Source organism: Pezoporus flaviventris, unplaced genomic scaffold, assembly GCF_033815535.1.
Source record: "Pezoporus flaviventris isolate CSIRO_AGI_PZ_B2104156 unplaced genomic scaffold, CSIRO_AGI_Pfla_v1 ptg000008l, whole genome shotgun sequence".
NCBI lineage: Eukaryota > Metazoa > Chordata > Aves > Psittaciformes > Psittacidae > Pezoporus > Pezoporus flaviventris.
Genome location: NW_026892556.1, coordinates 638,837 through 661,232, shown reverse-complemented (window position 1 = coordinate 661,232; position 22,396 = coordinate 638,837). Strand labels below are relative to the sequence as shown.

The window sequence follows — 22,396 nt, the reverse complement described above, 5'->3', positions numbered from 1 at the left end:
GGCACCTGCAGCTGCTGAAATGCAAACTGACCTTGCAGTTTTCTCTGGTTTTATGTCTAATAATTATTGTTATACCCTGTCTCCTTAGAGCCACTGCACAAGGTCAGGCTGCTGACTCCCACAGATACAGCAGCAGGCTGCTATAGCTTCAGTTTAAGCTGAAAAGGCAATTTCCTACCAGCTAGTGATGTTATTTCATAGAATCATGGGATGGTTTGGGTCAGAAGGGACCTTAAAGCTCACCCGCTTCCAACCCCCTGCCTCGGGCAGTGACACCTTCCATTAGAGCAGGTTGATCATCTGGAGCTGACTTTTGATAACACATGAGAAACAGTAGTGCATGAAAGCTATTGCATGGCAGGGCAGACTGCCCGGGGGAGGAGTGCTCCTGATCATGCCTGAATCCTGTCATGTCCTTGTCCTCAGCACCCTGCGGGGGCCACTTAACGTCACCCAGCGGAACCATCCTCTCCCCGGGCTGGCCTGGCTTCTACAAGGACTCGCTGAGCTGCGCGTGGGTCATAGAGGCCCAGCCGGGCTACCCCATCAAGATCACGTTTGACAGGTACTCACCTCGGGCTTCTCAACGGGTTCCTCTCTGGGCTTGTTTTCCCTGGCTCCAGCAGAGGAGAAGGGACCGAAGCGCTCAGCGCTGTGTTCGGCAGCCACGTTCTCTCTTTCTCTTTCCTTTTGTTGATTACCTCCTGAAAGAGGTTAGGATTCAGCTCACATTCCTGAAGAAAAGGTGGGAAATGGTGGGGCTTTTTTCCCTTCTTGTTTTGACTAACTCCTGCATGGGACATGTTTGTGGAGGCTGAGCTCCCACGGGTTCAGCATGCAGCAGCAGTGAGGATCCTGGGTGCCGAGTCTCTTGACTTGCCCTGGATCTCGTGTTTGAGGAGGGCTGAGCTGTCTTGAAGCTGGGTCTCTGTGCCTGGGAGGTGATTGTGCATTTAGCAGAAGACATTTGTTACTGCAAAGGCTGTTTGGTGTCAGCACATGAAGCAGGCAAAGGATCAGAAGCTGAAATGGGTAGGAAGGGAATGGCGTGTTCTCGGTAGGATGCTCCCTCAGCTGAAGGTGAGACCATAGAAACAGAACCATGTTTCACCCCATGGCATGCGCTGCCTTCCAGTCACTAGGGCACATTCAGAACTGCAGTGAAGAAAAGTTAGTGATGCTGGTTTTTCACAGAACTGTTCTTGTGTCCCTTTCAGGTTTAAGACAGAAGTGAATTACGACACCCTGGAAGTGCGAGATGGCCGGTCCTATTCTTCGCCGTTGATAGGTGTCTATGATGGGACTCAGGTGCCCCAGTTCCTCATCAGCACCAGCAACTACCTCTACCTCCTCTTCACCACTGACAAAAGCCACTCTGACATAGGCTTTCAGATCCGATATGAAAGTAAGTGGAAGTTACTCATGTAATTCCATGTTCACCAGCACACAGTGCTCTCAGTCAGAGCCACTGGACTCCCTTTTCCCCTTTGCCAGGCAGTTAGCACTGCTGCAGTGACTGGAGAGCGTGAAGCTGCTGCAAGGGAAGGAGCGGTTGTGCTTCCTGACTTACTTGCTTAGAGTTTGCCTGTTTATTTTAGCATCTATGGACTATTACCGATTTTAGGAGGCAGCTTTGAGTTCCTCCATCCATTTCATCCTCTTCCTTTGGGGCTAACCAGGAGGACTGTGAGCTCATAGGAGGAGTTGAACTTCCCCCAGTTTAATCCCAGCACCTCGCAGCTCTGCAGCCGCCGGGCGCTCTGACACGAGTGGGTTTGTTTGCCGCAGCTGTGAAGCTCCAGTCGGACCACTGCTTGGATCCAGGGATCCCGGTCAACGGCCAGCGCCACGGGAATGATTTCTACGTGGGAGCCCTGGTGACGTTCAGCTGCGATTCCGGCTACACGCTGAGCGACAGCGAAGCGCTGGAGTGCGAGCCCAACTTCCAGTGGAGCCGGCCACTGCCCAGCTGCGAGGGTGAGGAGCTCGGGGGTAACATCTGCAGGAGGTGGCAAACGCTTCATCTGCGGAAGCTACGCAGCAGCTGTACAGCTCACGGTGCCCTTCGACCTCTGGCCTGTGTTTGATTTTGATGGGTGGGCTTTGTTCTGCCATTCGCAAGAGCTGAGGTTCTTCCAGCTGATGATGGAGTTGGAACTGCTTAATTCTTTCGTTATTATTTTTGTCTGCAGCTCTGTGTGGAGGTTACATTCGTGGTTCCAGTGGTACCATCCTATCCCCAGGCTTCCCTGATTTTTATCCAAATAACTTGAACTGCACGTGGACAATAGAAACATCCCATGGAAAAGGTGAGACCCCTTTAGCGTGGAGTGGTTTTAGAGATGGGCTGGAGGATGATGGTCGGTGGGAGGCAAGTGCTCCCTGTGTAAACCAGGAGTTTGTCTCTCAGTAATGGTGGGTACCATCATGGGACGTGCTCTTGCTCTCTTTCTCCAGCTCTGTCCTAGTTCTGCAGCTCTCAATTCCCCACTAGTGAGGAGCATTGCCAGCATAGAGGCCAAGTGCTGATCTATTTAGTCCAATCTCCTGTGCAGCTCAGGCCAGTCTTTTATCATGCAGGAAAATGTCAAGAAAATGATCATTGAGGATTAGAGAGCAAGTTTTATGTACAAGGGCAGGGGGTAATTTCTCCTGATCCAGTCAGTATCTGCCTAGGCTAAGCACAAAGGGTATAAACCCTTTATGGAGCTTTATGGCTGTTATGCCACTGTCTCGTTGTACCGGATATCAGCACGACGGGAGCTATCATGAGCCAATTTTGCAAATACCATTTGTATTACAGCAAATAAACTTGTCAATGAACAGCACAGTGCATTAAGGGAGCTATCACATGCTGTGAAAAGTATTCTGTTGAGTAGCAGCAATCCACCACTCCTCATTAATCCACTCTGCCTCAGATTCAGCTCTCTGATGAGGCACTGCATTATCCTGTAGCTAAGCTAAGCATAAGACAGCAAACTGACACTCTTTCATATGAGAAAGTGCAGGTCTGATGGCCTGTGTGCTTTTATGACAACAGCAAAAGAAAGTCTCCTGACCAAGCTAAGCGAGGCTTGATAAAACACGGAGTATTTTCAGGGGTATGGGGTATTTCAGGGGTATTAGCAGGGGTATGTGTGCATAAATCTAGGGGCCTTTTGTCCCCTGTCCTGTAAAAGCTCCTGGTGTAGCTAATTCAGTAGTACAGGAAACACCCCTTCCTCAGTGTGGTGCAGTTCTGCATGAGCCAGAGAATTGATGTCTGGATGTCACCATCTTCAGCTGGACCATGTTTGTCACACTGGGGGAAGCCGATGCTGAGCTCTCTGAAAAGCTGATCCGAGCTTTAGCAGGCGGAAGCCTGGCAGCTTTTTCTAGGAATTCTGGCCTTAGCTGCGGGTAGTGAATATTGGAAGATCAGACCTTGAGGTGCTCTGTGAATCCAGCTGGTGGAGAACGTAGAGGGGCCTCTGACAAGAGTTTCAGCTGCTCGTTACCTGCAAGGTTGTGCTGGAAAGGGGAGGATAAGATTCTGAGAAAAGACATTGTTTGGAATAGAGGAATCCCTGGCAGGATCACCCTTGTGCCTGTGGAGCTTTCTGGGCTAGGAAAGCTTCACCCTGCTTGGATGCAGGAAATCTCCAAATCCAGTTAGAGGTTAGGGCGGGAGGAGAGGTTGGATGGACGTTGCTGCACAGTTACAATAATCTGGCACGCAACAGACTTCATGTTAGGAAAACCCCGTGCTTATTTTCCAGTGCAGTGAAAGGAGATGAAAACCAAAGATGCCCTTTTCTCCACTGTTTGGTGGGAGATGTTGAAATGTGTTTAACTGCTGGGCTGTGCTGGTGAGAGCATGCGTACACATCCACATGTGCACGTCCGCATCCCTTCTCTTGCAACAATATCCTGCTTTCCTTAATGAGCTCCTTTCCCGGCTGTCACTGTTAACTGCTGTGTAATGCATTGCAACAAGCTTCTCCCAGCTCTCTTCTGCATTCCTGCAACGTTCCTTCTCTTTCCTCAGTAAAGAGCAGTAGAACAGTGTGATCCTGAGCCAGCACCACTGAAATGGAATTAATGCAGTCCTTGGAGAGCAGAACAGGCTTCAGAAAAAGGGGAGCTGAGCACCATTCCCAGTTACCTGCATCATCAGTGCAGAGCCTTCTCTCTGTGCTTTGCCTTTCAGGTCCCTGTTCTTGGAGACCATGGGGCGTATCGTGATCACTGGGGACGTTTGGTGTTATATTTACTGAAGTGTTTGCCATTGTACCTCATTTCTCTTGTTCTGGTTTCCCACACCCACGTTGCTCATGCCACACTGCTTGGAATTGCAGCGCTGCTGCTGCCCCAGGCACGGGAAGGCTTTCAGCTCCCCAAAGCCAGAACAGAGCTCAGAGCTTGTGCTTCCCAGTCCAGCCAGCTATTCCCTGCCGAGCCAGTGGCTGAGCAGGGGTGAACTGCACCATAAAACCTGGACTCAAGTTATTCACTCCCAGATCTTTATGAACATCTCGCACATGGCCAGTGCACGAGTCCCCTAATTTAAACAAGCTGTTGTTATAATAGTTATTTTTATATGACTGCAGACACTGATTTACTTTATGGACTCAAGAGCTGTACAAATTGAGTTTAAAAGCAGCTTAATTTTAAAGGTATTTAAACGTTTAAAAAGAGGCTGTTAGTTTTAATCTGAGAACTTCAAAGTGATTTATTTTCCCTATAATTTGTTTTGCTGTTTTCTTTTACAGAAGGAGGGGGGGAGAAACCAAAACCAAGCCTGCATTTGCAGAGACGTTTTGTGCCACAGTAAATTTCAGAGCAGAGCAAAGGTTTAATCGGAGTCACAAATCCTTTAAAATGAGTTTGTAATTAGCCCTTATGGCTACAGTTGCACAGCCATTAACTGGCTCTGCTGCTGGAGAGGCCTCCTGCCCTGTGACAGGAGTTGTTCTAAAAGACCTGGAATCACGGGGCTGTCCTCCTGGTCCTGAGGACTGAATTACGCTTGCGTTCCTATGTCGGTGCGTTGATTTTGGTGGAGCGATTCCTGTTCCTTAGGCTGGGGTTTGTAAAACCAAGGATGTCAGTTGATAAGCAGGGAAAACTGAAAGCATTTTGTATTCACTGCATCTCACCCAGGTTTTCAGGCCAAAACAGGTCGTACTATTTCTGATTGACTGTACTGCTGGTGAGAGTAACAAACATTTGGAAACCATTCCACGTTTCCTACCTTTACAGAGTTTTATGGGGAACAGTGGAACTAAAACGTCTTTGCCAGGCTCCATATGATATTTACCTGGGTATAAGGAAGGAATTGTCAAAGTCGAGACCCCTTTCAGTCATCACTCAGTAGTGGGGCACACAAATACTTCTGCCTGGGACACTGTAGATGAGCAAAGTGCAAGGAGTTGCTGTGCAGGGGTAAAGATGAAGAGAAAAGAAGGCTGTGGAGATGCCCTGTGTGCTCTGCTCCTTCCCAATCCAGTGATTTCTGTGGGAAAGGCTTTGTATTGGTTACCAGCCCCTCTGACCTTCATTTATTGAAAGGAAACTGCTTGCATGTGACCAATAAACCTTCAGAAAGAAATTGGATAGGCATAGGCATAAATGGAATATTCAGAGTTATAATTTGATGCTGACAAAACCTGTTGGGATGGGTATTAAATCTCATGCTCCAGAGCTTTAATCAGTCTCTAGGTTGGTCACATCCTGATCTCCAGAAATTAATGGGGAGCAAGGAGGAGATTATTCCTCTGATCCTTATGTACAGGTTGCCCGTGCTCGCTTGGGAAGCAGCTGATGCTGTAATTTGGCAGGGGTGGGATGCAGAGCAAGACAGCCCTTGGGTCTCAGCAGCCTGGCAGGCTCCATGTCGTTAATCACTGGCTTAACTGAGATAACTTGGTCATGCCACTGGGCACTCCTGATCTGTGTGAGGAGGAAGGGCTCTGGCTGTGACTGGTGAAGACCAGATCACAGCTCTTGGGCTTGCATGGGGGAGCCTGTGTCTCTGCAGATAGCCCTCTTGGGTTTAGTGGTGGTGTGAGGAGAGCAAAGCCCCATTCAGCCCGAGCAGGGGCTCAGAGCCTGCCCCGTGGTGCTCAGCGTGCTAAGATCCTCGGATGAAAGAAGCCATGTAAATGCAAAGAGGCTTTTTTATTGCTAGGCATTGCTTTAGCTTGTTAACTTTGTGTGACGGTGATGTGACAGGGGTTTTGGTACAAGATCCTGCCTTGCTCTGCTCTCTGAAAGCTGCCGCTGCCATTTTTTTTTTCCAAAGATGGAATTTATTTTCCAGAGAATAAGTGTTTCTAATTGCATTTGAATTCCAGCATGAAAAATCACCTAGCTGGAGGCCTCTGCACAGGCCTGAAGTACTCACTGGTTTGTGTCTGTAGGTGTGAAGGATGCTTTAAGTAATCCATTACTCCTTCCTTGTTCATTTGCAAATGCTGCAAGGTCACAGTCTTCTCACCAGAATGTTTCAAAAAGCTGAAATTGAATTTGGAAGCAGAAACAAAATAGTTACCCACTGTTTGCCTGCTTTTTCTGTAGCTGGGCATGTTGTGGGGTTTATTTTTGCCTATAATGGGCACAGAGGTGTAGGGTTCACTTTGCTTCTCAGATTCTCGTTTTCCTTTTCTCATCTGTTTCCTTTCTAGCATGAACACGTCCGTGATTTTCAGTGTGCTTTTCCTCCTTGATTGGGCTGCTGCTGCTGGGAAATAGGGAATTGATGCTGGTGTCCTCTCAGGGAGAGGAGAGGGGCTTTGGCTCTGGGCCAGAGGGGTGCCACACAACCACACCTCTTTCTCCTCCCTTGCAGGTGTGTTCTTCACCTTCCATACCTTTCACTTGGAGAACGGCCACGACTACCTCCTCATCACTGAAAATACCAGCTTTGCTCAGCCCCTGAAGCAGCTGACGGGCTCTCGGCTCCCTGCCCCCTTCAGTGCAGGGCTCTTTGGAAACTTCTCTGCTCAGATTCGCTTCATCTCCGACTTCTCCATGTCCTATGAGGGTTTCAACATCACCTTCTCAGGTAAGGACAGGGGTGGGCAAAGACTTCATTGTTTCCCTTCCCGCTCTCCTGCAGATCTTGGGAGTGTTTCTCTGTTGATGCAGTTACATGGATTTGGGTCACTGACACTCACTCCTCTTGTTACCCCAGTAAATTATTCTAGCATGAAGCCACAGTATGACCCCAAAAGTAGTCTCCTTGCAGTCCCCGTGTCACCAGATGTAGCAGTTTTGCCTTGAGCCCCAGTAGATGACTGGATTGAACCCACTGGAATTAAATCCCACTACAGACATGTTTGTTGCTTTCTCTCTCCTCTCCCGGGCATCTTCTCTGCTCTGTTACGGACTGAGTGTCAGCTCATGTTTCTTGGGGTGTGCTGTCCCTCTTCCCTCCTGATGCTTTCCTTCCCTGTTTATCAGAGGAAAATCATTGCAGTAAGTACAGCATTTCTAACATGGGAAGCTGGGACAGATGGGATCTTTTGGAAGGCAGTGCTGAGCAATCTGGACTTCTTGGATAAGGAGCAAGGCAGGGCTGGTTACTCCCATTGTCCGTCTGGTCTCTCTTTTTCCTTTGGTTCATTGCTCCACTTGGAGCTCATCCACTGACCCAGCCTCTGCCGCTGGCTTCAGCCTGTCCTAGATGTCACACATGCCTCCTGCGGCCTGGGGCAGGTTTCCAGGAGCCCGTTGGCATTGCTGGGGAGCTGGGAGCAGCGTTTCCTCTTGCTGGGCTCTAACCGACCTGCTGTAATGGCAGATGAGAGCAGACCTCTTGGTGCACAGGGCAGGGCGTTGAGGGAGGCAGGATTCTGCTGGCTTCACAAGCCTCCTCACCCTGCTGTGCTGTTGAAGATCTGGCCTCTGCCCCGAGAGCCTCCAGTAAGCCCATTCAGCCCTGTGCTTCCTGAGCCAAGCCACTCCTGATGCTGCCGTTGACCGATTACACAAAACGCTGGTTTCTTCACATGAAGTCCTGTATCCTCAGAAGTTGTCAGTGAAGAGCAGCGTGTGCGTGGTGCTCTTGGAGAGAGGCCCAGGGAAAGGCACTTTTGCCTATGCAGAGCAGACATCACACCAGTAAATAACTGCTTCATGTGGTAATCTCTGCTTGAAGCACACAAGGTGTCCTTTAACCCAAAGTCCAGCAGATGACTGCTGAAGTGTTTGTCTGTGCACACACTGCAGAAACCTGCACTGCTCGAGTGCCCCGATGAGCTGTTCTGTAAAGCAATCACTTAATGGGCAGAAGCTTTTTGCACTGGGGCAGTTCTTCCCTGTATCTCGGCATCCCTTTTAATCTGGAGGGGACCAGCTGCAGATTCAGAGTGCTGGTGTGGAAGAGAAATGGCCAATTTTGTTGTGGAGCTCGGTGCTGAGATGCTCACTGCCTTTGACAGACAGAGCTCTGTTGCCATAGATGCAGATCAAACCTGCTGCCCTGAGAACTGGCTTCCAGTGCTTTAGTTCTGGCCTCTCAAGTTAGGGATTCGCATGGAAGCTGGTATATATGTTAGTATATACTGGTATATGTTTTCCATATTCTATGGAAACTAGTCAGAAAGTTTCCAGTTCATTTTGATGCATGGAAAAGGCTTTTTGCCTTTAAAAAGGTTGCCTCTAACTGCATGTACTGTAACTACTATACACATAATATATACTGTATGTCTGTGTAAGTGCCTGTATTTGGAGACTTCTTTCCTATCTTGGAAAATGAAAATGGGAATCAGTTACGTTTTAGCTTTCTTCAGATATATGTGTGCATTCTTGCACTTTGCAGGTCTGTTGTTTCTCAAAAAACAGCCCTCAAAGAGCTTTCCATCAAATGTTTTGTGGTCGGAGGCATGTATTTGACTATCACCCAGAACGCCAGTGGCTTGGCAGTCTTGGGGTAACAGTTGGACTTGATCGTGAAGGTCTTTTCCAGCGTAGTTGGGTCGATGATTCTGTGGTTATCCTGGTGATGTCCTGCGGGTTGCATGTTGAGAGTGAAACCCAAGTTGGTCTTCGTGGCTGAAACAGGATGCACGTCCTTAGGACGCTTCCTTTGGAGAGCTTCACTGCAGCAAGATCCAAACTTTGAGCTTCCTCCTCATCCTCATGTTCAGGGACTGGGGTGCCATCACCAGGGAGAGCAGAGTGTGAGGTTCACCCTCCCATTCCACGAATGTCCCTTTATCCCCTGTAGAATATGATTTGGAGCCCTGTGACGAGCCGGAGGTCCCCGCCTACAGCATCAGGAAGGGCCTGCAGTTCGGTGTGGGGGATGTCCTCTCCTTCTCCTGCTTCCCTGGGTACCGGCTGGAGGGCGCATCCCGCATCACCTGCCTCGGGGGGAGACGGCGTGTGTGGAGTTCGCCTCTGCCAAGGTGTGTTGGTAGGTGGTCATGTGCTTTCATTTTGCTTGGTTGGTTACGCTGTGCTGGCTGGTTTTGGTGGGCAGGGGTGGGAGGCGTTCCCCAGGATGGGGTCTTACAGCTCTCAGGGTGGTTGGTGCAGAGGTGGGGGAGAGGGAGCTGGAATGAGGTTTCAGCCCTGCAGGTGTGTGTGGGATGGCAGGGACAGGCAGAAAGGCTGTGGTTCTCTCTTGAGCTGCAGGCCACCAAGCACGTAGCAGGTTGGGTCACTCCTCAGGGGACACCCGATGCCTCTGCAGCCCCAGTGACTGCATGAGGGGATGAATCGTGACCATGCTTTTTTCTTGTGCAGTTCAGTGAGCAGGAAGCTGCTCAGTGCTCTGCTGCTGCCCAGAGCCATGAGGGATTCACTCAAATGAGGCAGACCAGATCTCTTACCTGGTTTCGCTCTGGCAAAGCCTGCTGGGTAGGTTTTCCTGATCTGTGGTAGTGACCTTTGAGGGCCATTGCAAATAGAACATTCCAGCAAGAGCTGCTCTGCTTTCTCCGTCCGGATTCATTTCCCAGCACTGCATAATGCGTAGGTCACAGGGCTGCATCATCCTGCTGTGACAAGCAGCCTCTTCAGGGCCTGAATGATAATCAGGTTGCAGAGAAAGCTAATCAGGGGAATAGACATCAGAAAGAATCCTAACAAAGCTTTAAATTTGATCCTCAGACATCATCATTAAGTGGACACAGTGGCTTCACCTCCCAGTCCCCTCCTGCAGCTGGTTTGAGGTAGTACATTGATGGTATAATGGTGGGTCGAATTCAGTTCTGGTTTGCATAGAGCTCTGGTGGCAGAGTGACAGCTTTGGCCACAACGTCCCTGCTGCACACTTAGATCTGTGTACTCACCCTGGATATATAATGGTACTGGAGATGTACCCCTTAAGATCACAGGTGCTTTGTTTCTGCCAGACGGACCAGACGCTTTGTATTCAATTCCTGTTCTAGAAATGGGTCTGGAAAGAATACGGGTAGCTTGTTCCTTTGGCTGACCCCTCTCTCCAGGGTAGGGATGCTCCCCACCAACTGCTTCCTCAGATCCCAAGTGGTGAGGTCTCCAGCATCATCCCTGCTTTTCGTACATGGCAAGAGACGAGGAGAAAGTTGCTTCCGAAGTACCTCCTCTTGGTGTATCTGCTGCTTCCTTACTTAACCCCGGCGTAATCCTCACTTAACTCCAGTGTGTTATTGGAGGACCAGCAGAGGTGGCAGAGTCCATGCAGACAGCTGCACAGTGATGGTTTCCCTCAGCTCCAGCAACGGTATGCTGTGAAGGGCTCATGGAGATGAGGCAGAGCTTGCTAATCAGGAAAGCTGTTTCCAGGGCAGGTTGGCGTGGTTCTCCCCAGCCGTGCATGCGAAACACCCGGACTCGAAGGAACAGGAAGCTGGTGTTTTACAGCTGGAAATCTTCCAGGGTAAATAGGCCAAGAAAACAGTGGTGTGTGGTTGCTCATGCGGGAGCTAATCAGGGAGTAGCGAAAAACCCTGAGCACACGGTGGTGGCACGGCAGGTTTACACATGTTGAGGGACTGCGGATACAGTGAACCAGCTGTAGTCGGGCACTGGGACCAGGCAGCACTGCTGGCAACAGGAGAATGTCCTTTGGATGCCATTTTGCAAGCAAGCCTTCAAGCTGTGTGGAAGCACTGCAGACTTTTGCTTCCACCCTGGGCTAGCAGCAGGTAGGAGTTCATCCTCACACTGTGCCATGAGCTCAGCGCTGTCACTGACAGCAGCAGTGCTGCTGCTTGAGTGTCTGCTCGCTGCTTCATGGAGAGAGGACGTGCCTGTAGCAGTCCTCGTACACTCACAGTGGCATGGTCCTACGCGGGAGAGATTGTGGTCTTAAAAGCTTGCCATTAAAACATAAAATGCAAAGGTGAGGGATGGTTGTTGCTGTTTTCTGGAAGCATTGAACTGCGATTTGCTGACATCCCAAGCCAGGTTGAACCTCCAAAGCTGCCATTCCCTTCCTTCTCTAAAAAGGCTCCTTCTGCCAAGTTCAGAGTCTCACAAATCTTCTAACTTCAAATTTGGCTTAAAATCAAATGCTGTTCACACTACATAGAGTAGAAAAGGAAGCAGATCTGGTGAAGGAGGAGAGAAGTCTTACTTAGAAGAATGTGATGGAACAGGGACAGACAGCAGATCGTGGTGGATGAATAACAACAGGGAGAGGACTCTTTCCTTCCTTATTTCCTTCTTTCTAGAATCATTTGAGCACATCAGCTTCCTGTGACTCAGTTTCCCTGTCTGCATAAGGAGAGGGCATTAATCTCTCTCATAAGGCACCCGAGGTTTAACGATGATGGAAATGCTGTTAAGCCCTGTTTCGTTTGCTGACTGCGCTTGGAAATAGAGCCCGTGGATATGGTAGCAGATGGGTATAGGAAGGAGAGAGCATCTGTGGCTGATGTTGGAATCACCTGCATGTGCTGTATGGCTGGAGTACAATGGGATAATTAAAATGTGTTTTTTTGTCTTTATATAGCTGAATGTGGTTCATCTGTAACTGGAACCCAAGGTGTTCTGCTGTCCCCCAACTATCCACTAAACTATAACAACAACCATGAGTGCATCTACTCCATCCAGACCCAGCCAGGAAAGGGGATCCAGCTGAAAGCCAGGACTTTTGAACTGGAGGCAGGAGATGTCCTCAAGGTAATTCTTGTGTCTCAAGCAGTGAAGCATGGCTTGCTGCATCGTCCTGTGATTGGCACAGCAGGTTTGAACACAGCAGCAAGGTGCCGTGGAGCCGGCTGAACTTCAGGCAGGGCAGCTGGGCTAAACCAGCCTGTGTGCATCCTCTCTAAGGTTAGAGCGAGAGGCAAAAGGTGTGAAACGTATCTTGCAGCCGAGGGACGCTGAGCAGGGTGTCACCGCTGTGCATTAGTTTGTGCTTCAAAACATACTGTGTAATTTTAGGGAATCAGCACCTCTGAACATCACCAGCAGCAGCAGTCTCTGGTACTGAAGCAGCAGTGAGTGTCCTGTGCACTTCAGCCTAGCTGCTTATTTGGGGCTTCAGTCTGCAGATGGATGCATAAACAAACCCTCTGTCCATTAAAATGCAGATGTCTCTGCTTTATCACTGCACCTTCTGCTGTGGTGTCTTCCCTGAGATCTGCACATTTGTTGGAATGCCAGTTTAGTTTGTAGCTAAACTTCAGCTCTTGTCTGCGTAGTTGTACAGAGGAGCTGTTAACACATGGGGAGGTGTGAGGTGCTTAGCATTATTTTTGTGTTTTTAAGAATCAAGGCTGATTTGTCCCCAAAAAAGGGTTGATTTAAATGCAGAATTCCAGACAAGCTCCGCAGCATTCCCACACTCGGATCAATCTGCATTTACAAGTTTCAGGGCTCTGTATTGGAGGAGACAAATCCAGGCTGTTTGTTAGCCACAGAGAAATGGGTTTTGTAGCAGACATTAATATTACAAGATGTGTGCTGCTGTGCTAAGCCATCTTCCCAGAGAACGCCTCTGTCCTTATTTAAGTGCCATACTTCTGCACTGCAAGATGGGTGTAATCCACATATTTTCAGCTCATAAATGACTGGAAGGAGAGAGAGATTTCCAGCCAATGCAGAGAACATACTCGTTGTGGAGGAAATGATGTTCTCTCAACAGGTTTGTCATCAACTTCTCATCTGCTCCTGAGGAAAGGAGCTATCAATCTCCACTAGTGAGAAGTTGCTCTTTATCCTCAGAGAGAATCATGCTATCTAAAAGAAAGGGATAAAAAAATGTGTTTTCTTAAATAATAGCAGGGTCAAGGCACATCTGTGAGTCAGTGTAGGGAGAAAATGGTTTTCCCAGTAGCTGTGCTTTGGAAAGAGCTTGGTTCAGAAAACACAGCCCTGGGTGCAGTGTAAGCTCAGGTGTAAAGAGAAGGATGTGGATCCTCCAGGGTGTGAATCCTGCTCCTCAGCTGAGTGGCACCACTCTCATCACTAGTTGGGATAGTTTCCCTGCCTTCAAAGGACCTGTCCCCATTTGCATAGGGATGATTTGGTCCCTGAAGTAGCAAATGAAAGATGTTTGCCAGACTCTGTTTCTTGTTCCTGCCAGGTCTACGATGGCAACAATAGCTCTGCTCGCCTGCTGGGCTCCTTCAGCCGCTCCGAAATGCTCAGCACCAGCATCAACAGCACTTCCAGCAGCATGTGGCTTGAGTTCATCACCAACGCTGAGAACACGAGTAAAGGCTTTGAGCTGCAGTTTTCCAGTAAGTGCTAAGGCCCTTATGCTTGTGAGATGGGGGTCTGAGGTACCGTGTTGTATTTTTGTGCTGCAGTTGCATGACCAGGGGAGAGTCCTTCCCAGAAAGATCTTGTAGTCTCAAGTGGAGTTGGAGTGGGAGAGATGATAATGTTGGCAAGCCTTTTCAGTTGTGAATGAGGCGGTGGGGATGCAGAAACTTTGGATCCAAGCTGAGATACCAGATTTGTGGGATCTCATTCAAATAGTAATTAAAAAAATATTGATGTTCAATATGGTGTTTTTTCTCTTCAGCAAATGATTTTGAGAAGAAAATTATGGTCTGATCCGTGTTAATGTCTCCTGGCTGTTAAGTATCAGATTAAAACAGATGCTGTTTCTCCCACTCCAGGTTTTGAACTCATTAAATGTGAGGACCCTGGCATCCCACAGTTCGGATACAAGGTACATGACGAGGGACACTTTGCTGGCAGCTCCGTATCCTTCAGCTGTGACCCTGGCTACACCCTGCGAGGCAGCAGGGTGCTGGTCTGCCTGACTGGGGAGCGGAGAGCTTGGGATCAACCCCTGCCAACCTGTGTAGGTGAGACAACTCCTGCTTTGAAAACAACCTCTTACAAGTACTCCCTTGTGGGCATCATGCTGAGCTGAGCACCCTTTCTTCCTCCTTTGCTAATACATATGACTTTAACTCTGGTATTGGTTCCACCCCTCTACATTAATAAAGACTGATAAGGGTGCTAGGTAAGGCACCTTCAGGTTGAGAGCAGTGATGCTATGATCTCTGAAAAACTTCTGCAAGCAGCCTGAACGTGGAACACTGTGCTCCAAGCACGTTTGACAAGGTTTCTGCAAGGAGACTGCTGCTTTGCCAGTCCTTGTCCTCTCACTTGAATGTGTTCAACGAAGTGGCACCACTTGCTGATAATGGCAGACACCAACGTGTGTCCAGGCTTTTGACAGTTCAGAGTCGTGTTTATTTGAGAGCTACATGATGTCTGATCCCAGATTCTGAGACGCTTTAATTCCCTCTGTCTTTTCTTAGCTACGTCCTGAGTCCCCTCTTACCTGTAGCTCTCCAGAAGAACCTCTTCTTGCTTGGAAAATTCGGGTGCTAACTTTTTTCTGTCTGAATGAATTGCTGTTGATTGTTACTCGACAGCTTCATGATTAGCCGCTGTATCCAGGACATGGAGAAGTTCTTACAGACTTAGTCCTCCGAGAGATCTCAACAAGCAGGAGGCTGCTTTCATGGCTGTGATTGATGTGCTCAGACATTGGCACCTCCATGAGTTAGGAACATTCTTTATGCAGGAACTCTCTGCTGAATTTTAGTCTCGATTATTGAGGTAGAAAGACAGATTTCTGTGATTTATGCATCATCTTAACTGTCCCCCTGTTTGCTGTACACATATTACATGTGAATAGTCACGTCTGAGCCCGTGGAAACGTACAGAATTTGAATGGCTACGTTATGAAGATGTATTCAAAATCCTCAGGTTCATTCAGCAGACACACACGTCTGCTGGCTTCTTCATTTTGTCACACTGATGAATTGTTCAGATGTTCTGCGGGTACAAGCAGAAGAATTGAGCTCTTTCACCCCACATGTGTGAATCAGGGAAAGCCGGATGCTGGCAGGCTCTGCCTTTACTCACTACAAAGTCAGAAAGGTGGAGGGGAGCTTCGACAGCATGTCACGTGTTGGGAACGTGCACAGAAATGCAGCTGAATTCAATGACTCTCTTTATCTTTGTTTTGTAGGCTTTAAGAATCTCTTTAAATGGCAAGAAATACTCCCTGTTGTATTTGTAGGATGAGATTTGCTTTGTTGCCAAGTAAGAACTGTAATATGTCATGAATCTTCTCACTAACCCATATGTTTCTTTCAGCTGAGTGTGGGGGAACTATCAAAGGAGAGTCGTCAGGACGGATACTGTCTCCTGGCTACCCAACACCCTACGATCATAATCTGAATTGTATTTGGACAATAGAGGCAGAAGCTGGTTGCACAATAGGGTGAGTAGGGACAGGGTTATTGTAGCCTGGTTTTCTTCCCATGTGCGGCTTATTTTCCCAGAAGCAGATCAATAACTATACAAGGCAAGCAGAGAGAATGCTCTGTCACCTTGATAATCCCAAACGAGGGAACAAGTGCTGGTTTATCTCCTTGCCGGGTTGGACAGAGGTAGCATTGCTTCTTTCTCTTCAGCTTTTTAGCCCTGTTTGGACTGTGCCTGTAGCAGCTCTTGTGCCGTGAGTGGTGACACCAGATGATGTGCTATTGCTGCCTGTAGTCTTTCTGTATTAAAATAAAATCCAAGAGCTTCTATGTGCATGTACAGTGTAAACCCCTTCCCTCAAAGTGATGTATTCAGGACCAAATCTTCTCCACCAGATTAATGTTGAATTTCCCGACCGTGTTTAATATGTGTCGAAGTGACAGAATCCTAAAGTGATAATGTATGTATAAAATTTCCTGGAAGATCACATCCCAGGAAGGGATAGAGGCAGTTCTGGGTTTGGTTCACCTCCAGCACTGAACATGGAAAGGGATGAGCTCTGTCACATTGCAGTTGTGAGAGTGAAGAGTCAGGTGTGAGGGCCGCCAGAGGTGAGTCGACAGCTGGAAAACTGAGACCACAGCACTTACCCTTCATCTTCTAATTACATCTTTTTATTGGTTTAATAATAAATAGAGCACATACAATGTAATTATCCTCCCAGAGGAAACACTCAGGTTGGTTTCTAAACATCTGGTCTGTACAGACACCAAAGACTCCTTTCTCCTCCTCCTCCTCTGACTTCCTTATTGTCCTGTTGCTGCTTTCCAGTTGGAAAATGGCAGTTTGAAATGTCATCTCTTTCTGAGCTCTGTGAATTTGGCACTTAGGTAAGCATGGTGCTGAGAACATTTGGCTCATAAAGTTAGTGCAGTCACCAGCAGAATCCAGGCAGTTTCCTGCTCAGTGGTACTTCATCTGTGATCTCTGCTGCTGCTTAGCCACTGTTCCCACACTGAAGCTTGCCCAAGCCATTTCAGTGCTGCTCTGTGTGTACCCACGTACTGCAGTCCAGCTAAAGCCATCTTCAGCGGAAAACTGAAGTATATTGGCAAGGAAAGTGTCTGCTAAGTGGTGGGACTTGAGAGGGAGAAATGTAGATTGTAAGTTCAGCAGTAATGCTCTTCTCTCACAATCTTCCATCATAATTTCTAGTGCTTGTTAGCTGGTGTGTCAGCCCTGTTTCTCTGCTGACCTGAGACCTGTTGCTGTTCCAGCCCTACACTACTTCACTGTCAGTGCCCTTTTATCTCCACCATAGCCTTCTTGCTACATCAGCACTCATCACCTCTTCAACAGAGGCTGTTAATTATGTTCAGCTCTAGGGTGCTTTTAGATGATGAGTTTATGCTGGAGATAGGTTTGGTCCGGTATTTTCATGTTACTTAATGGAGAAATGTTCTCCATTAGCTCTGCTCTTCAGTGTGGTTCAATAATGGATGGTTTCTGGTGTGAACACAGGACAAAGAGCATCGTCAATGCAGCTTAATTCCTACACAGGCAACTTCCAGTTGAAATCTCCTCTTTTTTTTTTTTCTTAAGATTTTCATGGGACAACATAGACAGCAAACACCCCCTCTTCCTCCTCCCCCAGAAGCATAAGTGACTGCTTCAGCAAGTGAATTCACTAACGCACAGTCCCTGTCTGCTTCTGTAAGAGTACTCGAACGAGGAGCTTGTGTTTGCAGGCTGAGCCAGAGGCTTGGAAGGGGCCAGGGCTGAGCTGCGCTGGTGCCAGGCAGTGGTACAGTAGTACACCTTTGTGACCCTGCTGTTCATCAGAGATGAGAGCTCCCTTCTTCTGCGCCTTTATTTGGCAGCTCAAACAGAGCAGATGATCTCTGGGTAGTTGAGAGCGCACATTTTCAGCAACTTCATTTTTATGGTAATCCATTGGAAAAATAATCCTCTTCACGCATGATACAATTGTATAAAGCTCTCATTTATAACTTACATTAAAATTAATCACCAAAGCTTTTTGAATAAAGCTGTATCTGCACAGAACGAGGGAAGGAAAGATGGAAAAATTACTCTGCTCATTATTGCCATGAAAGTTAAAAGGGCTGCACTCAGAGAGGATTAATCCTGTGCATGTGCAAACAGACACGTGCACACGCACCTAAAATTGCAGCTGAAATGACTTGTCTGTGGGACTTGGAGAGAAATAGGAGGAGTAGGAGGGAACTCTGGAAAATGAGTGAAACTTGCCTTCGAGTGCTTCCCAGTTGGAGGTGGCACTGGGGGTTTATTGGATAGCAGGGATCTGGGTGTCGGCTGATCTAGGTACAGTTCTGCACTATTCAGAACTCTGTGAAGTGTGTCCACATCCTCGGAGGTGCTGCAGTCCATTGCTCAGAACTTGTACCCCCGTTTGCCCCCCTTCTGAACACCCTTTCCTGCCCCTTTCTGTTCACCTCTGGGGCAGTAACACCCTGGTAAGGGTTTATTTTCCAGCTTTAATGAAGAGCGGTGCTGGGTGTTTCCTTCCCTCTTCTATCCCCCCACCCCCCTGACACACAGGATTATCTTGGTGCCAGGAGCAAATGCTTTGCTGTGAGTGCAGGTAACAAAAATCAATGCGTTTTATCAGTAGATGCTGGCTCTTGCCAGTGAGCGGTTCTTTGCAGGACACAAAAAAGAAAGCTAAAGGACAGCCAAGGTTGTTGCTGTGTGCAGCACAGGGACAGTGGGATGAATGTATTTGAGTTGTGAACGGACCCCAGCACATTTTCTGCTAAATCTCTTTTTCGAGTAAGTTTCTGCATACTTCTGTGTTCATCTGTTACAGAATTCAGTGGAACTACAGACAAACCCCGTCCTCTCCTTCACAGCCCCTGTACCTCTCTGCTGGAGCTTTCCTATGTGTCCTTGGCTGAGCCTTTTGTCTGTGTGACAGCTGCTTATTGCAATGAGCACCTTCAGTGTAAAACCAGCTGTGACATTCTGGCTAACTGCCCACGATGGCCTTTTGGACCTGTACCTTGTTCCTCAGGATTTTTAGGACAGAAACACCAGAAAGGACCCAGCTTTTCAGAAAACATTAGTATCCATGACTGAGTTGGGGTTTTTTATGGATGTGACCAAGAGATCTTGGGGCTTACAGGTGGATGAAGTTTGCTGGAGGGCTTTCAAGCTGAGTTCAGGTAACAGGAGAGAGCACATTCCTTGTGGGTCAGGCTACCTTAGGCTGGTACCGACCACATAAAGGCAGAGCTCTTTGTGGTCTGACTTCCAGTTCATTTTGCCACACAGGCTCCATTTCATGGTTTTCCACACCGAGGAGTTCCACGACGTGCTGAGGATCTGGGATGGTCCAGTGGAGAATGGCATCCTCCTGAAGGAGATCAGCGGGTCCAGCTTACCCAGTGATGTCCACAGCACTTTCAACTCGGTCATCCTTCAGTTCAACACTGACTTCTTCACAAGCAAGCAGGGCTTTGCTATTCAGTTTTCAGGTAGGCCTTAGATTGTTTCCTCAACACTGCCCAGCCCAGCTTTGCTGATAAAGTGATTTCAGGTCCATCTGCAAAGTACTGATGATGATGATGGTGTATTGAGCACGGTAGGAGCAGCAATTGTGCTGTCTTACAGGACTTCCAGCCATTTGTGCTCTACCAGATTTGGCTGCAGTCTCTGCAAATTGAGAAACTTTGCTATTCTGTCCTTGCAATGCAGGTGAATTCTGTGCTCCCTCTGCTACAGTCACCTTCACAGTGGTGAACTTGTGAACTTGGCAGCAAGATGTGGAGCAATACATTGTGGAATACACCAGAAGGAATTACAGATACTTTCCATCACATTCCCATAGGTCCCTTAAAGACACCAGTATGCAGGCAGCTTCTCCTGGGTGTTCTGAGAGCAGTTGGTCAGTGGGCTCTGAAAACCAAGTCTATTTACAAACCCTCAAATTGGATCCCTGGAGATGCAGACCATGAAAAGCTCTGTCGGCCATAGGGATGTCATTGCTCACAGCAGCACTACGTGTAGTGCAACTGCAGTCTGTCAGTGCCCCAGTCCTGGCTGCTGTTAGCTAAGATCTGGCCTTGCAAACACATACCTTTCAGTTCTATTAGAGTAATGTATTTCAGCACTGACACAGAGGTTTCCAGGCTGCAGGCCTTCCCTGGCATGACCAGTAGCCAGGTGGCTGTCTTGGCGATGGGAGTAAACAGGGAGGCTGTTGAGTGAACGGTGATGCGAGCCTCCTGGGACTCAGACGTATCCAAGCATCAGAGCTCATTTTGTCTCTCCCAAACTTCTGCCCATAGCTCTCTGCTCAGGGTGCCTTGCATGGCTGGGAGAGCAGGCCAGCTCCTTGGGAAGGGTTTGTGCTGGGTACAAGACCTTCTGGGGTGACCAAGGAGGAGGGAAGTCTTTGCGTCACCCAGCACAGCTCTGCTGTCCTCTTTCTTTGTCAGGCTTGTGTCTCCTGCTAGGAAGAGCTGCTCTGGGCTGCTCGCTTGCTTATCTCAAGCTGCACAGAAAGAGAGAGGGGGATTTCCTCTGGCTCTTTTGAGAAGAGCTTTCTCTAAACTGCCTGGGTGTAACAGACTCTCCTCAACTTAGCAGGAAATAAGCTCTGCTCCACTGCCCACTACAGAGCTGCTCTTTTTTAAATGCTCCTGCTCAAAGCCTTTGTTCACAAGGTGTGACTGAGTAGTCAGACCTAAGCTCAAAAGTACACAGTTTTGGATCTTGTGAACTTTAATGATCTATATAGGCTTGCAAATCTCCTATCCCTCCAGGCCTTTCCGTACTGTTTAGTTGTGGTGTTGCCAGCCCCCGAGCTCAGTCAGTAGTGAAGCTCTGCTGCTTGCCCTGCGCTGAGGAGGGGCTGAGGAGCTCATCTCACCCCAGAGGGGCACAGCGGAAGGACTGGGAGGGAAACCCAAGTGTTTCTGACGGGTCAGGCTTGGTGCTTCCCAGGGCTGAAGGCTAAATCGCTCTGCCCTGCCGGGGAAGCGGGAGGTGCCAGGGGATTGGTTTGGTTTGCAGCGTGTGTCTGACACACGGCTCTGTAAAACTGCCGTGTAAGATCAGCGGTGTCGGGACTCATGAAGCAAACATGCATGTGCACAATTACGCATCAGGCTTGCACTCTGTGTAGTGTACTTGAACCTGCCGTTCCCCAGAGCCTTCACCAGCTGGAGTGGCAGATGCTCAGTGCAAAGGAAAAGCCAGTTCTTGTGTGTGGCAACTTTAGGGGATACTGAAGGAGGAGGGATGGAGAATGAAGTCATTGGTTTGATGTGTGTTTAAGGACAGAGTCCCAGTACAGCTGGTGCTGTAAGCCTGTGTTAAATATAAATCTATCTGTATGAAATACGTATTCTTTAACACTTTCAGTTTCCACTGCCACTTCCTGCAATGACCCAGGAATTCCCCAGAACGGGAGCCGGAGTGGTGACAGCAAAGAGGCAGGTGACTCCATCATCTTCCAGTGCAATCCAGGGTACGCGCTGCAAGGGGAGGCCAAAATCACTTGTGTGCAGATTGAGAACAGATTTTTCTGGCAGCCAGACCCTCCGTCCTGCACAGGTATGAGCACATCCAGCCTCCACTGCACTGCCTTCCCTGCCCTGTTCTGTTGCAAGACTTCTGTATCTGAAGGGGTGAGTCCCACCTGCTTTGAGGAGGTGTGTGACGAGGGGTGTATGTCTCAGGTAGCTGTCTCCTAGAACTGCTCTTCAGGTTTATCCCCAGAGCGTCTGGGACAATGAGAATCCAGTTCATGCTGGAAGCTCATAGGATATACTGCAATGTAAGTGATGATATTTAATCTGACAAGTCAAAATTAAAGGCTTCTTTAAAACTCAGCTTGGTGGAGAGGATTGGGTCACAGGTGAATAATTTCTGCATGAGGAGACAGCAAATTCTGTCAGGAGAAAGAGCTATCTGACATTTTCTTTGAGCTCATAAAGTAATAAAAGAAGCTCGTAAAAGTGATTCTTTTTAGTATGTCCAGAACATATAAAAATAGTCATGACAAGCACATAGGAGCAATAAACATCAAATTTGCTGGCCAGTTAAATACTAACCACAAATTACTTACCTGTAACCTTCATTCCTGTTTATGCACTGTTATCTCAAGCAATAAACCGCATTAATTCCATTTCTAACATCTGATTTAATGCCAGCTAGGAAACTTGTACAGCATGCACGGGATTTATGCTCCCTGCAGGATGACTTGGTTTCTGAATGACTGTCTTGATGATCTAGTGTGGCACCCTTTCAGCCTGATGGAGACAGTCCTTTTAGTCTTCCTGGAGCTGTAACTAAATCATACTGCTGCATGTCATGCCCGTCTCGTCATTCTCTTGCTGAGTTTTCTTTCACAGCAGAAGCTGAGCTCTCAGACCCAGTGCTTTAATCTTGGTGTGCGATGCATTCCCATGGGTCGTCTCCAGTTTGACTTGGAGATGTTGTGTTGGGTCCTTTCTGAACTATCTTGGTTTAGGAGTCATGATCCCTTTGAAGAAGCTGAAGTCAGTGCCTTGCTCTTTCCCTCCATTCAGTGACAAAGGATTTGGAGGAATAATTAGTGGCCAGATAATACCAGTTTTGTAACAACTGATAACAGGCAGCCTGGTTAGAGCTGAGTTGGAAAACAGGGTTTAATTTGGGCCTGGGGTTTTATATTTCTATTTTGCTTTTTCACATCTTTATTGTACAGCTTCTG

The 22,396-nt window shown here is 48.1% G+C and overlaps 1 protein-coding gene across 3 annotated transcripts in view; it reads left to right on the top strand.

Moving 5' to 3' along the window:
• The window catches only part of CSMD2 (CUB and Sushi multiple domains 2), a 268,199-nt gene that overhangs the window by 167,266 nt on the left and 78,537 nt on the right, over positions 1–22,396 (top strand). For all 3 annotated transcript variants that reach the window (XM_061449789.1, XM_061449788.1, XM_061449790.1), the window contains 12 exons: positions 427–565; positions 1,218–1,405; positions 1,789–1,977; positions 2,193–2,309; positions 6,830–7,045; positions 9,212–9,400; positions 11,927–12,096; positions 13,505–13,661; positions 14,046–14,237; positions 15,547–15,673; positions 18,970–19,172; positions 21,064–21,255. In XM_061449789.1, the coding sequence (XP_061305773.1) occupies positions 427–565; positions 1,218–1,405; positions 1,789–1,977; positions 2,193–2,309; positions 6,830–7,045; positions 9,212–9,400; positions 11,927–12,096; positions 13,505–13,661; positions 14,046–14,237; positions 15,547–15,673; positions 18,970–19,172; positions 21,064–21,255 (2,079 nt within the window). The remainder of the gene's footprint in view (positions 1–426; positions 566–1,217; positions 1,406–1,788; positions 1,978–2,192; positions 2,310–6,829; positions 7,046–9,211; positions 9,401–11,926; positions 12,097–13,504; positions 13,662–14,045; positions 14,238–15,546; positions 15,674–18,969; positions 19,173–21,063; positions 21,256–22,396) is intronic.